The 18,062-nt window shown below is 42.1% G+C and overlaps 1 protein-coding gene across 2 annotated transcripts in view; it reads left to right on the forward strand.

Annotated features, from left to right (window-relative positions):
- The window catches only part of Fatp1 (Fatty acid transport protein 1), a 137,784-nt gene that overhangs the window by 99,481 nt on the left and 20,241 nt on the right, over window positions 1-18,062 (forward strand). For both annotated transcript variants that reach the window (XM_037413297.2, XM_075880182.1), the window contains exons 2-8: window positions 513-663; window positions 2,341-2,578; window positions 6,440-6,601; window positions 7,326-7,395; window positions 12,577-12,778; window positions 13,421-13,613; window positions 17,369-17,512. In XM_037413297.2, the coding sequence (XP_037269194.2) occupies window positions 513-663; window positions 2,341-2,578; window positions 6,440-6,601; window positions 7,326-7,395; window positions 12,577-12,778; window positions 13,421-13,613; window positions 17,369-17,512 (1,160 nt within the window). The remainder of the gene's footprint in view (window positions 1-512; window positions 664-2,340; window positions 2,579-6,439; window positions 6,602-7,325; window positions 7,396-12,576; window positions 12,779-13,420; window positions 13,614-17,368; window positions 17,513-18,062) is intronic.

An 18,062-nucleotide genomic window follows, 5' to 3' on the forward strand; every position in this document is an offset into this window, starting at 1 on the left:
TTCTTTTGTAGGTTCATATATATATATATACCGGCTGACGAGTGAGGTAGACTTGCCGCCCACTTGCAAAAAAGTTGGTATGCCACTGATTTAATTGACTTGTGCCATCAGCATAAATGGTCCTTTTCCTAGTCTGAACAGCACCTCATGTGGAGATCGCCGAAATCAGAACTTGTGGCCCTTAATTGGCCTCCGAAATTGTCTGCCACATGCTGGTAGGCAATCTCTGTCTCTCTTTGAGAGAAACTTTTGAATGTTTGTGGCACCAGATGTCGCTTGGTTTGCACGTGTCTTCACGTTTCGGGCCACCCAAAATTGTGGCACGTGCCTCTTCGAGGCCGGCACGCATGCACAGACTACCTACTTGCAAAATACCCATTGAAGTGTGAAAAAAGAAAAATTGCGGAATGAGAACGTTTTGTACATACAGTTCACATGCAATGTAGTCTCGGAATGCTGTGCAAGTCTTAAGAGTTCAGCATCATTTGCCCTTTTCGCAATTCTTCATGCAGGGGCCTGATTCGCATCACCAAGACGAGCTTATACTTCAAATCATGCCTCAAAGCCAATCGGACGGTGCCCATGGTGTTTCAGTCCGTGGTCAACAAGAACTTGGACAAGGTGTGCTTCATCATGGAGCACAACCGATGGACGTTCAAACAGGTGAGCGTTACTGAATCTTGTTTCTTTATCTCCTTACTTCACATAATGCATACTGTGGCTGCACTGCACTTTGATATCATAAAAAGGATTTTGTTAACCTCCATATCACAGCTTCATTAAGTGCTACAAGAAGTAGTGCAGGGTATGCAGAAAGTAAAAGGAAAAGCAAAATGCTCAATATGAATAAAATAAGGTAATTACGAGCAGTCTCACCACCTCTCTGTATTATGTGTGTGTTTTCACTAGATGATTGCATTTGGTTGCTTGCACAGCAAGAACTTTACGGCTACTGTTTTGAAGACGATGAAAATGAAAGGCACTTCGGCACATATTGAGGCATAGTAATAGTGAAAGCTGGCTGCTGCTGCGAATAACGAAATCGGTGCTGCTTCCAGTCATATAGATGTAGTCTACTGAAAAGCACAGCGTATGATAAAATGGCTTTCTTTTCCTCTTTACTTTGCCATTGTAATACAGAAGACGAAATCAACCAAAAGGAAGACTTGTTACTCTAAGAATCGGCATTTACTCATGAACTCAGTGAAAGACTGTTGGTCATCTGGAGGCAAAAGTACAGGTCAAGTTGCAATTTAGGGTAATTTTCCTGGCTGTTACAGGTCCTAAGAACTTCAAGTAAGGCTTGGAATGGCTTGACATGGCTTGGTTATTCAACAATGCAGAACGATCCAGAACAGCGCCGCATGTTCAATGGTTGCCAGCAGCTAATTTATTATTTGCTACAGCGTCATGTATAGTATTGACTAATTAGTTTAAGGCTGTGACATTTAAGAACAGACAATTTCAAATGAGCATTTTGCAATAACATTTTGATACCCAAGCTGAATCAAGTTTTCCACCAAAAGAGAAGCAATGAGGTGAAAATATACATTAACTGGATGACTGGATGAACGAACGTGCGAAGAAAATTTTCACATATGATATGCATTTACTTGGTGCGTAAATGTCTTGAGGAATGATATCTAAGTGCTCAGCACTCTTCTCATCCCCAAAAGGTCCTTGGCAGGACCTTTTCCGGACCAACTGTCCTCAAAAGAACTCGAAAATACGTTTCACCCTGCGCTGGTGCATTGCTTTTGTCATCCCCAAAAAGTCTTTGAAATGACTTTTTCAGGATAAATTGTTGTCGTCAGAAGCACTCGAAATGACGTTTCCGGGTCAAACGAGCTCGTGTCGTCTTCAGTAAGTACCAAGATAAATGGGAACTGTGCGAGGCTGATTGTACCATTTGAGGATGGCCTCAAGACATTGAGTGTTGTGTGGGTCAATGTCTGGGTCAACACACCATCTCGTGTTGTAGCAGGGCTCACCAGTGTAAACAGTAGCTTGAAATATACTACATAGGTAGGTAGACTGCGAATGTTCATGCCTTGCAAATATTTGCTTGTTGACTGGCTTGTGGTGCTATTTACAGCCCGTTTGGAACACAAACAGTGAAATAACAGAACCTTGCTTTACTGAAGCAGCTTCAAAAGGTCCCTATATTGTAGCATGACCAACCACATTTTTTAACTTCAGCCACAATTTTTTTATTGCCACTTGGTTGTACTGATTTTTTAATGGTGCAGATATTTGCAGATAACTTATTTGGCGGTTTTCCACAAGATTTTTTGTAAGGATTTTTAAAAGCATTGGATGACTTTTGTTCCTTGTTTGCAGGTGGATGACTTCACAAACAGGGTGGCCAACTGCTTTCTGCAGCAAGGACTAAGGCCTGGCGATGAAGTGGCTGTGTTTATGGACTCTCGGCCCGAGTTCGTCATGCTTTGGCTAGGCATGTCCAAAGTGGGCATTGTGGCTGCCTTGGTCAACACCAACCTCAAGTCTGATCCATTGCTGCACTCCCTCACCTGCATCAACGCCAAGGCCATTGTATTTGGCAAGGAACAGGCCAATGGTTCGTATGAGCTTTTTTCTGTGCCTTCAATGATGATGGGGACAACTTGGTAATCAGGCAGGCGCTCGGGGCTGCTGCTGGTTCTCTCTTTAGTTGTTTGTATTGCTTTTGTGTTTTGTAAGCTGTTTGACTGCTCCTATACAGCTTAGTCCATTAGCAGTAAGGTATGTACTTCGGAAACTACACTATGCATCATCATCATCACTAGCTCAAAATTTGCAGAAGCCTGTCCAAACGGTCTCTCATGACCCTCGACTAGTGTGGACTTAACATGCTCCATAGCCAAGTGCTTAGAAGCCCATGCACACTTTCCATTTTGTATGCCACACTCAACAGTGTTACCCTGATATGTATCATGGCCAGCACAGCTCTGCTTTTTCCTGCATTAATGTGTGCTTAATCTCTTTATCATACTTTAAATTTCATGCGCAGTCTTTGCTGCATGGTGAGGAAAAGATGGCCTCCACAATATTCTAGCATGTACAGTAAAACCTCGTTAATTCAAACTCGGTTATTTCGAAATGCCGCTTAATTCAAAGGATTGCTACGGTCTTGTATTTTGCAATCCAAGTTTGAGTGGATAATTTGAAGCGGCGGCCGGAACTAGTCCGGTTAATTTGAAAGCTTTGGGTGCCATGTGCCAGTTCGATCCCGATTTCGCCGCGAATCCGTGGAACGACGGCTAATAATAGCCACAAGGCAATGCAACGTATCGATGCTAACGAATGGCAGCCGAAGCACCCCAGCCTCACTACTTGCAGCGCAAAAAAAAAAAAAAACAACGGTATTGTGGTGAACCGAAACGTGCGCCTGCGGAAAACGAGTCGTGCTTTACTGCCACACGGCGGTGACATGCGGCCAGCTTATTGCATGTTTCTCGCAACGTCATCAGGTCATGGTTTACCCATTCTGACTGGGATTGTAAAGAAATTAATAAAGGACAGTTTAGCGGAAATCGCGATGTATGAGAACCTCCAATTGCTCCAGCAATTCGCGTCTTTGCACTGCTGGCGAAGCTTTTGCCAGCAACACCTACTCCGAATACTAAGTTCGAAAGTTTCAAAGATAATTTTTTCCAGCCAAAATACATCGTGAGCTTCGTCATACTGGCCATTATTAAAGTCATATTTATAATAGAAAGAGTGTGCGAATGCTCGCATCATGACGTGCTGACGGAGCAAGAAGTAGGCAACATGCTGCCCGCATGTCACTACTGTATTGCAGTGAAGATGTCTGCAGGTGCACATTTCAGTCGATTACAACCGCGTTTTTTTTTTTTTTTTTTTTTACCTGTAGCAGCGAGGTTCATCGTTCCTCCATGTTTGCGGCAAAATAAAGACCAGGTATTGTGGGAAAACAGGACCTTTGGAGCCGCAAGCTAGCCGCCACAGCAAATGACGAGCACTGATTACTTTGAAGAGTTCTAAGTTCCTTGCATCCCACTTCTTGTATGTTCTGTTAATTCGAAAACCCGCTTAATTCGAAGCTTTGTCGCGACCGCTGTGACTTAGAACTAACAAGGTTTTACTGTAGCTGCAAAACTCTAAAATGAAAGCTTTGCGTTGTGTAAAAATTGGTCGTGCCAAGAGTAAAATAAAACTTGCAAACACAGGCACATGCAAGTGTTTTATCCCCATTTTAGCGCCGCATTTTAACTTAATGCTTTGCAGTTGAACGATTCATCTTGCTCTGAGGATCGGACCTGAGACCATGTCATTTCAGTGTTGTTGCTCTATCACCAGTGCTGACAAGTATCCAAGTAGAGCATAGCATTAAGCTAGATTAATCAACAACATGAAGCGCAGGGACACTGAAAATGGCAAATCAGCTCTGCAGAGAGTTCATGAAAAAGAACTGTGCGCATGAAGGGCATTTTTTTTTTTATGAAGTTTCCTTCAGAACGCAAGATTTCTAAGTACTATTGGTTTGCTATTGAACATTGTATTTGTGTTGCACATTTATCATTCTTTCTCAAGTTTGCTTGGTACGTATTAGCATCCATGTTCAGAATCTATAGGTGATCCCTGGTAGAATTCACCGATTTCATACTTTTTTTTTTTTTTCAGCTTTCTAATTATGCACTTCCACAACTTGCACAAAAGTTAGCATTTGCTGTGCTATGTCTAAATAACGCGAAGCTGACATCCTGCGTGCAGTTAACTGTGTCTCGGAAAGCACGTAAAATACTGAAAGGTACATAGGCATCTGTTACTATCACCATCTCCTTTGCCTTTCAAACTAGTTCGCTTCATCTGAATGGGAAAAGCTGAAAATTTAGACAAATTTATCAGTGCAAAAAGACAGAACTTCTCAAGAAGAAACACACACACAGCGCTGTTCTTCTCTAAATGTTCTGTCTTTTTGCGCTGATAAATCTGTCTAAATAATCATGAGCCAACTCGCCCGAGCAGCAGTTTTAGCAAAAGCTGGAAAGGCATTGATGTGCCATATGCTTCTTTAGGGAATGTGTTTGTTGGCATGGTCTTTATTTTGCATGTGTTTTTTCACTTGAATTACTGACATACACGGTTGCTTGAAATGAGTGGTGATGTGCATCTTCATTTACAGCGACTCCACCCTTCTGTGAACATGAGTTCATGGGAAACTGGAAACTTCATAGTAGTTCAGGGATTATGAGGCAAAACATATTTGCTGCTTCTAATATCTCCGGTATGATTGCACAGGCCCCGCTGCGGTGGTCTAGTAGCCAAGGTACTCTGCTGCTGACCTGCAGGTCGCGGGATCGAATCTTGGCTGTGATGGCTGCATTTTCGGTGGAGGTGCAAATGCTCTAGGCTTGTGTGCTCAGATTTGGGTGCACGTTAAAAAAACCCCAGGTAGTCGAAATTCCTGAAGCCCTCCACTACAGTGTCTCTCATAATCATATGGTGGTTTTGAGATGTTAAACCCCACATATAAATTATGGTATGGTTGCAAAATTTCGGCATGATTGCAAAGTTTTGGTAAAGTTTCCAGTAAACCCATTACATGGGCATGCTATATTAAAGTCATTTGCTATCACTTGTCTTCCAGAATTGCTTGCATTATTTCATCTTGTGCACACATTTTTAAGGGGAAATATTTTTTAAGAAGGCAAAGTGTCCTGTTTTTATCTTTCATTGTAGTATTGCTTACTAGTATTGCACAATACTTGTAGTAGCTCGTGGTCATGTTGGCTCTAATTTAAACCAGCATTTTTCTCCAATTCTCGGACCGTTGAACTGTTGAATGATGCTTAGCATTAGATTTTCTTCACAAAAAGTAACGTGCTCTTTTATAGCAAAATGTGCTTCTTGGAATACTTCATCGTGGCTATCGTGAGGCGTTTTGCAATATTGCATAGTGCTAAGTTTTTTGCCCCCTATAACTATATTCATAGCTCCATCCATTTTTGCTGCTCTCGCTCTGTCCTATATGAGCAATTTCCGAATTAGCTTGTAAAGTCTCTGAACTTTCAATGAAATTTTGATGGGGTTGAAAGCCACATAATTGTTCATATTTCTGGTAAAACATAACATGACACTGGTGGTAGCTTTAGTCTGACAGTAACTTTAGAATTCAGTCCAAACTGCTCATTAATTAAATTACCCAAGTTATGGGTAACATGGCTGTAGCTCAAGTGTTAAGCTTGATAGCCTTGAGTGAGCACATGCTAAACATGTTTACGCTGCAGTTCATGCTTTAAGCGATAAGGGCAGGGTTAACTGCCAATGTTGTTTGCTCTTCTGTGCTCCATGGTTACTCAATGCAGTGTAAATCACCCGACTGGTTTGTCCGTGATCTGTACTTTGAGGACAGATAACCAGTGTGAAGTTACCATCCAGGTTCAGTACACTCACATACTGCTATTTCTTTGTGCAGCCATGAAGGATGTGGCCCCTTCTCTTATGGAGAAGGGTGATTATCAGTACTACGTTTACGGAGCCTGTGACACCCAACCGCTACCGGCAGTCGATCTGGAAGAACTTATCAAGAACAGCTCATCAGTTCCCGCAGACATCGACTACAAAGGCAGCATTCACGGTAGGTTGTGGCCAGCAGAAATGCACACATCGTGGTCTTTCTGTTTTGTACCGGCATGGCATCGTCAGTTTTCTTTCTCTCCCCCTCCTGTAATACCCCAGCTTCTTTCTTTGAAGCTGTAGTATTTACTTGTATTCTTCCATTCTTCAGGTGCATTATTTATAATTATTAGAGGGGCCCTGTAACACTTCTTAGTTGCAAGTATTCAAAAAGATTGCCGGTTTGTAGTGAAGGCTCCTTTAAAAGTGCAAGCCAAAAATTATTGTCCTGCATGAAATCACACTTTTTTGTCATAAGCAGATAAAAACGCTTGCTTTTTCCTAGACACTGTTGTTGCTAACTTTACAGCAAGTGGGAGTAAGTGGGCCTGACAGGCATCAGCTGTTTTTTTTTTTTTTAATCCTGAGAACATTCTGACTAATGCGCTATTGTTATCCCTAATGTTTAGTGCCATGCACTGTGCTCCTCTGCTGCAAATGTTTGACTCATGTGCCGATTTGTTGTATGACGTGTATCGGAAGCTAGCTAACTGAAGGGTTGCTTGTCTATTGCGTTCAGCTCCATGTGCTAAAACTTAGCTGTAGACTTATAGTAAACGTCAATTTAATTTAATTGCACTGCTTTGGGACTAGGGATTAACAACATTCTGTTATGTAGCATGTAACCTGCATAAGAGAATGAATCGGTAAAAATTATGCTTGTATCTCTTTCTTTTCTGCTCTAGATAAGCTTGTGTACATTTACACATCTGGCACCACTGGTCTTCCCAAGGCTGCTATCATCAAGCACAGCAGGTGAGCGCACACTGCATTACTGGTTTTGCTGCAACAGCCTTCGCATTTATGATTTATGTTATGCCTTGGATGGCATTTGTACCGAATGGATCATAGAGGCTGGCTAGTATGAATATACCAGCAAGTCTGTGTGCTGCCCATAAATTGATGTAATAGGGAGGGGGGGATGCTGCAGAAGGCCTTTGTTACCCCTGAAGGGAAACCTGCCAATTCCTGTGCTCGTACGCAAGAAATGTGATATTCGGCAGCAGGTAAACTTTGACAAGAAAACGGGACTAATTGCAGCGCTTATGTGTGCGCCTACCTTAATTCTTCTGGCCTCATCTTTGTTAGTGCTGTTTTTACCAATCTGCATTCAAGCTAGAGATTTCATGTACATAGAGCTCCATATTTATGGAGTTTAATTTTTTTTTAATTCAGAGGGTGTTTTTCAGTTTATTTTTCTGGGGGAAATTCGTCGTTTATCAGAGTTTTTTTTTCTTAAATCACCAATGCTATGAAATTCGATGTTCAATTATGCATTGTATGTTGTTGCAATGTGTTCTTATTAACATTACTTCCAGTGAAAATGTGTTGCATTGTTGCTGATGATCCTGTTTTACATCCTTTCATGTATATATTTTTTTCCCAATTGCTGCTTATTTACCCTGTTAGTGAGGCTGTTCATGTGGACTGCATACTTTTGGAGGGAATGGCAGCTGGGAAAACTGCTTCTCGGCTTTTCTCCCAGGCTTCCTCATCTTCTTGATGAAAAATAAAAGGCATATTATTATCATTACTATCAATACTCTCAAGACTTGCACAAAATGGTATCTGAGTGCAAAAACATACGAACACACTAAATCTATTTGTATGTGTGGAAGTTTCGTATGAACATACAGACACATATACATTCAAGCAAAAATACATACAAAACACCTACGTTTGTCCAGCACACTTTACGAAGTTGCTGCTGCGGCACCTACATTGTCTGCAGTTTTGCATTTCTTTTCAAGGAGCTTTAGCCTGGATGGCAATAAAAAGCCTCCAAAGTCATCCATGGTACAGTAAATCATTCTATCATTGTTTTATTGCCACCAAGGTCCAGGTTTGATGACAACGGCACGCCGTGTTGTTCGCGTTTTTTACCACCTCCCCTTAACATTAATAATTGAAGAACTAACCCCTCTGTAATCACCATCATGAATGGCAATGCCATTTTGGTCTTCTGCTAGTTGTGCTCTCCGGAGCTTCGGTTTCAGTTTCGCCAGTGAATTTGGATTTAAATGATTAACAATAATTTGCCAGAGGCCGATTTTCTAAAATCTCAAAACGACATTGGCCTCTTCAATGGAAGGGAAACAATTCTCTCATTTGACCTGACTGCTTGTCTGTGCTCTTTAATTGTTAATTTATTTATTCACTTATTATCATTATTGCTGTCTAATCATTTGAAGACATCTCCCACCACAAGAAAAGTAATTATGAAGGCACTGAGCAGATTTCATTTATGTTACTTTTTATTATAATGGAGATAATAATTGCAGCACTAACTGCATAAAACAGAACCAACTTTTTGAAGTCTGAGAAGTAGAGTCCCTTCAGCGAGCATGCTGTAATTGCAAACACAGCCCATGCTTTCATGAAACGAAGCAGATCGATGTTTCGTATTATAATGCTATCTCATTCTGGTGTCTTGGAGAAGTATGGTAGTTGCTTTCTTCCATTTTTTTGTTTCAGTATTGCCTGCGAAACTGTCATTATGGATCGATTGCTATCCCTACAGAAAAATTAACAGCAATTGTTTCTCGATAAATCTGAGACAGTGGACTTTTTGCAGGAAGGGTCCCCAATTTTCTCATTTGACCAGACTGCTTTTATCTAATGATTAAAAATAAATTTTAATTTAGTTTCTGTAATTAATGTCATAATCAATGTTCCTGTTGATTTTAATCACGGCTGATGCTACAGAAAAAGTAATTAGTCGACTCGTTAATTCAAACAGGAAGGGACCTCTGAATTTTGTTTGAATTATCAAGAAGTTTGAATTATCAAAAGTTGTCAGATAGATTACCCTGGGTGAGGTGACACATTATGATTAGGCATTAATTTTATCACATTTAAACAAATTTAAGTGTTTTGAAGCACTAATTGCATGCAGTGAACAGAAAGCAGTGGTTTAAAGTCCACAAGTTTATTGGCCAATTATGCTGATCAGACCTTTTAAAGAGATCGTGAATTGCAAACTTCTTCATTGCTATAGGTATGTGCACAAAGCTCTTTATACCAGTTGAGAAGCATCACAGTTTTCTTTGCTTGTGCTTCGTTTCAAACATTTGTTTACTTGCAAAGCCTTTTTCCTTGAACGCCCCAGGTGCTTATTTTTCACGTTTAGACTGTTAGGATTATATAAGCACACAAATTTCAAAATAGTAGTCGGAAAGCAGGTGATATTTTCTGGTATGGACCTGCAAAAAATATGAATTAACGGAATGATGGAGTTTAAATTAAAAGGCTTTTTAATTACATTGAAATAATAGAAGGCCAACCAAAAAATTGGATTTTGTTTGAATGAAGCAAGAGTATGAATTATCAGTTTGAATTATCGAGGGTCTACTGTATGAAGGCAGCCATGCAGCATGCCCTTTATTCCCGAGAATTTTTTAACACATTTCTTGAAACGCTGTGTATCATGCACGGCTCATAGCTTTTCATAGGAGACACTGTGGCATATTAGTGCATAGAAATTAAAGTTAAGTTTCAGTTATAATTTAATCGTTAGCATTTGCATGAGTGACATGCAATAAAGTAAAAGCGCATTAATTTGGATTTCTAGGGACCGGAAAAAATGTCCGAATTAACTGAATGTCTGAAATGAACACAATAATTTCAAGAGTTTTGTCAACATACCTTTACTTCACAAAATAATCGCGGATGCTCGTCTGTTAACAAGCGGAAATTCGGGCGGACACAATTTTTCTGAGCCCTTCAAGGTACTCAGCAGCTGCTCGCATGCTGTCTGTGTCAAAACGAACTTCTTCGAGGACGACGAGGGCCTCTGTGGCTTACTTCACAGTACGAGGGAATCTGTGTGGCTCGTGGTGTGGCTGCTCCTCTTCAGGTTCCTCGTAGGATTCCCCACCATGCATCACTTCCTTGACGATTTGCTCACCGGTCAAGAAGCCGGCAGTAGCAACGCCCTTATCAATGGCGATATAATCATCGACTGTCACTTCATCAGGCATAACGCTTCGAAAATCCTGGCAGTCACCGGCACCATCGTCCGGTGACACTTTGGCTACGGCGTCATCGCTGGAGTCTGGAGCAACAAATCCGCAGTGCCTGAAACAGTTCACAATGACGTGCGCAGGCGTGTTCTTCTACACATACGCAAGAATGCTAACTGCGCTTGGGAGACTCGCAGCGTATTGTTTGCCAGCGTCACGGCACAGCAGCATCCGTTCCAACACGCACCTACGATACTTTGTTTTCATGTATTGGATGGATTATGCCATGGGCCATAGGTTGAAGCGCTGACGTCGTATTCAGAGAAAAAAGCAACTTCAATATTGTTCAGTCCGGTGACACTACTATGTGCACTGCAGTTGTCGAGCATGATTAACACTTTGCGGTTTTTCGCACTGAACTGTCAATCCAACTTTTGGATTCAGCTTGCAAATATTTTACCCGTCATCCACGCCTTTCGGTTGCCACGGTAAACCACGGGAAGATTTTTAATATTCTTAAAGCAGCGTGGCTTTTGAGCCTTCCCGATAACAAGCAGCGGCAAGTGCTTTGTCCCCATCATGTTGGCGGCTATAAGTACGGTTACTCGTTCCTTGCTTCTCTTGCCGCCGAGACAAAGATCCCCTTTCATGGTCATAGTTTTGTCCAGTAGTGCTTTGAAAAACAGTGCTGTCTCATCAGCATTAAGTATGTCATTTGGATCGTAGGCGGCAAGGTGCTCCAGCAGCTGAGCGCTCTCTTCCAGTTTTGATCGCGTCTTCTTTCACGGCACCTTTTTCGCCGCAAACGGTCTTGAAAACAAGGCCGTACCTTTCCCAGAACCATGCACGCCATCCTTCCAACGCTCTGAAGGAATCTATGTCCGTCATCGCTGCAAACTTTTCGGTTTGCGCCATAATCGGGGGGTCCACTCAACGGCAGGTTTGCATTATGCGAGCTGACCACTCACCTCAGAAGGGCTTCTTCCAAATCTGGATGAGCTGCTGCTCGCAGCCACTTTCTCGATGCGCTGAACTTCTCACCTCTAAATGCCTGCAAAATCTTCTCTTCATTTTTAACATTATACTGAGAGTATTTCTTTTAACATTGAACTTCTTCATCACTTGTTGTTGGGAGAGATCATATTTCAGGGCATACGAAATTTCTATTTTGGTGGTTACTTTTCGCCTCATACTTGGGCCGCTTTGCCGGCGTTGCCATCGGCGGAGAGAGCGGTCACACGGCAACTCGGCACAAAAGCACCTGTAACAATCGAGCTAATAAAGCTGTACAGAATCGTTCTTCGACAAAAGGGGTTCAACTGTTCAACGATGCTAGACACCTAGGGGAACAAAGCAATAAAAATGGCACCGCCAAACCCACACAGCCCACACATACCCACATGTGAAGAAAAGGCGTTCAACCAGTCTCAAGTCAAGCCAATTCGATAATTTATGTCCATGGAGGTGCTGCGTTTGAGCTTGACTTTTGTTCAAAATGTTCTTTTTGTTTTGTTTTCGAGCTTCGCCAGCGGCTTGAAAGTCACTGAATTATCCAATTTGTGGTCAAACCGTCCGAAATAACGAGCGCCCAGTCTTATAGAGTGATGCATATATTTACAGGGACCGGATGACGTGTCCGAGTTATCCGAATTTCCTCATTAACAAAATTTTACTGTACAGAATCAACATTATAGGGAAGTAAGCTCAAGAGGACCACACAGATTGCTCCCACACATTTGTTACTTGGGCTATACATCTTCTCGTACTAATCAGAATTGTGGCTCGATTAAAATGTGTTCCTTTCTCAGCCATGCCAGTCTTGCTTTAGCATGAGCAGTTGAGCATTTGGCTTATCTCATGGATTTGGGTGTGAAGGTTCTCCCATGCCCACTGTGCACCTCTTGTATTTGCTCAGCTCATAAATAGCAGGCTTTGATTGTGGGCCCTCCATACGTGAATTTTTGTGTGCCTGCAGGTATCTGTCAATGGTATCCGCTTCAAAATACATGATGCCCATCAAGGCGGACGACATCCTGTACACTGCTCTGCCCCTGTACCACACGGCAGGTGGTATCCTCGCTGTGGGGCAGGCTCTTCTGTTTGGAAACACAGTTGCCATTCGATCCAAGTTCTCTGCTTCCCGCTTCTGGGATGACTGCATCAAATACGACTGCACGGTGAGAAGAGAATTATCGTCTGCCTTATTTGAACTTGTCACATCAAAAGTGATTTAAATTTGATATTTTGTGCACCTAAGTTGATGCAAGATTATGTTGTAGCATGGTCAGCTGCCATTCATGGGCACATTAGTTTGGTTAACCTCTTCTAGACGCTTGTAGCAGTTTCGCAACATACAGATTTGTCACCCTGCAAAATGTGTGGGAATACCTTGGCAAGAGAAATCTTGGTTTGTGTGTCAATGCTAGCTGTACATTAAAAACATTCATGTGTCACTATAGCTTCAGTTTGGAAAATGACGTTCTACAGGGGGAGTTTTGATTGTAGGAAAGCACTGAAAACTGCGCTCACTTCATCCATGCATGCAAGCAAATGCCAAACTCTTTATAAAGCAGAATGTATGTAGCGAGGAAAACATATTAGTATCATTTTTCATATGCAGCTGCTAGACCATTTGAACTACGTAGTTAAAAGCATAGTTATAACTAAGATTTTACTAGATTGCTGTACAGATAAGATTAATGTCTGTTGAAATTAAACTGGAGTGCATCTTTGTCTTCTTTTGACTTGACTTGACACGACTGTCGTGTTGTAACACAGATATACGTTCATATGTTCGTTCCATCCTTTTTGTTCCCCAGGTGACACAGTACATTGGTGAAATCTGCCGGTACCTGCTTGCCCAGCCGGTGCGTCCACAAGAAAGGCAACACAAGATTCGCATGATGTTTGGAAACGGCTTGCGACCCCAAATCTGGAGCCAGTTCCAAGAGCGCTTTGGCATCAAAGACATTCGTGAGCTCTACGGATCGACGGAGGGAAATGCACATGTCTGTGAGTATCAAGTACAATAGACTCTCAGCAAACGGAACCAGCAAACGGAGAAAATATTTTTTATTATACAGGAATTTCGTTTACCGAGAGCTGAACATGGGTGCAGAATACAAGCTTGAAACCAAGTATTGCAAAGGCAATAGTTCCGTTGAAGCAGTAATTCCGTTTAACAGATTTCCTTTTACTGAGAGTCCACTGTAGTAACAATCTCGTGGGGAGAATTTCTTCGGTTGTAGACGAGCAATGAGTACTGCACCTTTATCGGAAGAACACTCAACATATTGCAGATTATGCTGAAAGTTGAATGTATAGTTAAAGAGGCCCAAAAACAACCCTTGGAATGAAGAAAAAAAAATAATTTGGGGGCCTATTCACTGGCTCTCAATTTCTTTTTTTGACTTCTTTCACATTTTTCTTGTCTTTTTTTTTCCTTTCTTCTTAACAGCCAAGCTTCTTAGCCGAGGTTTTCATGTCCGGCATTGTGGTAGCACTCGTCATGTGGCCTCGTATTTCGAGAGTGAGCCTCGGTAGAAAGACGAGGGCTACCTGCACTGCGAGAGGCAAGGGCGGAGGATGTCGAAGGGTGACTTGCCATTGCCAAGATGGGGTGGGGTGACAGTGAGGCGCAGTGGAGTGCAAAATGGTCCATCTGTGTTCAGGAGTTTGTGCTTTTAAGATGGCGAACGTTTCTCATTCTTTCGATAAAGAAGGCACCAGACGTGAGTGATGCGAGAATGGGCATGTTGTTGCCAAGCCAACCACAATGTTCATGCAAGAGAGGCTGAAGCTAAGCACCAATGAACAGAAGACTTGAAAAATAGAGGAGTATGATAGAGCCTGATGGACGGGCGTAAGTTTTCCTGTTTCAACAGTGTTCACGAAGTGGAGCTGGCTGGAATGTTTTTTTATTATATATAGTGAAACCTCATTATTTCAAACTCGGTTATTTCAAATTCCTGCTTAATTCGAAGTATCTCAGTGGTTCGATATTTTGCAATGCAAGTTTAACCAGGTAATTTGAAACAGCGGTCAGCACCATTCCAGTTAATTTGAAAACTTTGGGTGCAATGTACCAATGCCCGATCCTAATTTCGCCGCAGAATCGCGAAAATGACAGTCCTTAAAAGCCACTAGGCAATTTACTGTAGTGATACTACTGAGTGGCAGCTGAAGTACCCCAGCCTCAGTGCTTCCAGCTTCAAAAATAAAATTGTAAAAAAAAAAAACTTTTTCGTGATCAGCTGAAATGTGTGGGCCTTCGGAAAAGAGATGCTTCACTGCAACTCAGCGGTGACACCTGGGCAGCATGTCACATGCTTCTCGCAATGTCAGCGTGTCATGGTTTACCCATTCTTTCTGGGAATATAAAGAAATTAAATAAAGGACTGTCAGGCGGAACTTGTGATGTATGCGAACCTCCAAGTGCCGGTTGATCCAGCAATTTGTGCACTTACACTGCTGGCGGAGCTCTTGCCTGCTATGCCTACTTCGGAAACTTGGTTCGAAAGCTTTAATGGTGAGGTTTTCCAGCCAAAACATCGCGAATTTCAACACTGTCTATTATTAAAATCTTTATTTTGCTAGCAATAATGGGCAAAAAGTAGCATCATGACATGCTCGTGCAGCAAAAAGCAGGTGAGATGCTTCCCGCGTGTCACTACTGCATTGCAGTGAAGATGTCTTATTTTTCCTAGGCCAGCATTTCAGTTGATCATGTTTCTTCTTTTTTTTTTTTTGCGATCGTAGCAGCGAGACTCGACGTTACCCTTCGTTTGCGGCAGAACTGTAGCCTTGTTTTGCTGGAGAACAAAGCCCTTGGAGCCGCAGACTAGTCAGCACAGCAAACGGCCAGCAGTGATTATACTTTGAATAGTAATTTCAAGTTCCTTGAGTCCCACTTTTTGTATGTTTTGTTAATTCGAAAACCCACTTAATTCAAAGATTTCTCATGGTCCCAGCGACTTCGAATTAATGAGGTTTTACTTAATAGTAATAATTGAGGGAATAGGAATTTTTAAAATTTATTTATGTCCTTCCAACACTTGTGTGCAAATACAAACACACAAACACACACGCACCCACACGCCTTTTACAGTTATTTACAAATGGATAGCTCTTAAGTTGAAAAATATTGAAGAGCTTCTATAGTTTATGTAATTATCACACTTAGAATGAAGAAAACGCAGTAAAAAAGGATGACAGAAGGTAGCAATTAAATGCTCTCTTTTTCGGTCGGACCAAGGGTGCCTAGAGCTCATCTTTCAAAGTATGTAGGAATGATCACATGGCCAGTTTCTCAAGTCATGATAGTAATGCATAGGTGGTGTGGGCAGGCAGTCGAAAATTGGATCACAAGATCACCCTTTGCAGGGTTTTCTTCTGTGTAGGACCAGCTTATACCTCGCTTGGCAAAGTGCACTTTTGTTGAGCGATTATCAAGTTTGCCAACCTCACTTTAGATATCAGTAATTGCTGCCCTCCCTACTATCTAGCATCTCTCCTTCGCTGACCATACCCATTTTACCGAGGCAGTTTCTCCTTCACCAGCGCTCCACACGGCAAAAGTGTGGAACGCCTCACAAATTTTTTTATGGGGAAGGGGCCGCTAACCTTCGAAAAATTCAGATGGTTGTATTTTTGTATCTACTGAAGTTACACGCGATACATTCAGCGCTTTACCGGGCCGTTTGTTCGTGGTGCGGAAGTAGGCCGACTCTCTACTACAACTTGTGGGGGTGCGATCATAAGCCGAGTGACTTAGCCAATTTTCTCGGCAATCCTCTAACACCTAGTATGCAGCAGTGGCTGGCACAAATCGCCAGCTCGTACCCGGGAGTGCAGCTCACACTCCTGGATCAAGTCCGGCGGGCAGCTAAGGCCAGTAGAGCCCTGGTCATAAAGCCCCAACTATAGGAGCTCTAAAATATGCCTTTTCTGTTTTGCTTTTAATGAAGTTTCACTCTCTCTCTCTCTTCATGGTTCTTTTCAAACATAATTTTCAGCTTTTGATGTGGATGCAAGGTGGCAGTGTAACAGTCTTGTGCACGTCCTTTTGGCACGTTTCAAAAAGCAATCGGCAAATCAATTGCTTGCAACTGATTTGCCAATTGATGAAACAGTTCCAAAAAAAGTGTGCCCTGACAGCATCACTATTTTCATAATTTATAGTGAAGGAGGTCTGCCTCGGTGAATCAGTGGCTAGGGTGCTGGGCTGCTGGCTCGAAGGTCGTGGGTTTATTCCCAGCTGCGGCGGACACATTTTGGAGGCGAAACGGTAGAGGTCCGTGTACTGTGCGCAGGGGGCGTAGCCAAGGGGTGGCACACCAGGCCCGTGCCTCCCCTCCCCAATTTTTTTTTCACTATGATATAGAGAGCTACAAAAGACCATTTTAAGTGATTGCCCTCCTTAAAATAATGAAGGTGCCCCCCCCCCCCCCCCCCCCCCGAAAAAAGTTTCTGGGTATGGCCCCGACTGTGCGCTGAATTTCCGGAGCCCTGCACTATGGCGTCTCTCATAATCATGGTTTTGAGACATAAAACCCTGCATTATTATTATTATTATTATTATTATTATTATTATTATTATTATTATTATTATTATTATTATTATTATTATTTGAGGGACAGGTAGGGGGACATGAGACAATTGTATGAATAAGTACTAATCCTTGTGGCTGCATACTTGCGTGAATATAGATGGTGTTTCACTGTTAAGTAAATGCAGAATATCTACTGCCCTTTCCTTAAATTTGCAGTGAATATTGACAACAAGGTGGGATCTGTCGGCTTTGTGTCTCGGATTGCTGGCAATGTCCATCCTGTCAAGCTGATTCGAGTTGATGAAGCCACTGGCGAGCCACTCAGGGACAAGAATGGGCTCTGCATCCCATGCGAACCTGGTGAGAACTTGATATTTGTAGTTTTTTTTCTCACCTGCACAGTAAAAGCTCTCTCATTGTTCCTGCTTGGCCAAAGTGCTGTTTCACTTGCATTCTACCTGTCTCCTTGCTCTGGTGGCTAAAACGAATTATGTAGAAGCTGGCTCGACAAATGACTTCAAAATGACTACAGTAGGAATGCTTTTTCTCGGGACTCTAGTGAAGCAGTTTTTTTTTTTTTTCCAGAACTGCCGAGATAGATTGTCTTCAGCATTATGTTTCACCTCAGTGTCATGACACTTACCGTGGAGAAAGTTCATTGTGCTTCTTATGTATTAGGTGTATGCAAATAGAGTGCAATAGCACAAACAAGGGGAAGCAAGCTAACATAATAATTCTTGAAATATTCTCTGTACCAGATATTTACGCACAGCACTGCGATTCAGAATGTGAAAAGCTCGAGCATGTTTAGCGATCATTTATGCAGCAATACACTTCAGACAGCAAATAGCTGTCGGAATAGATGTGTTAAGGGTTCATTCAATCCTGTTCATGCTTCAACTTAAGGTGA

Source organism: Rhipicephalus microplus, chromosome X (assembly GCF_043290135.1).
Source record: "Rhipicephalus microplus isolate Deutch F79 chromosome X, USDA_Rmic, whole genome shotgun sequence".
NCBI classification, from domain to species: Eukaryota; Metazoa; Arthropoda; class Arachnida; order Ixodida; family Ixodidae; genus Rhipicephalus; species Rhipicephalus microplus.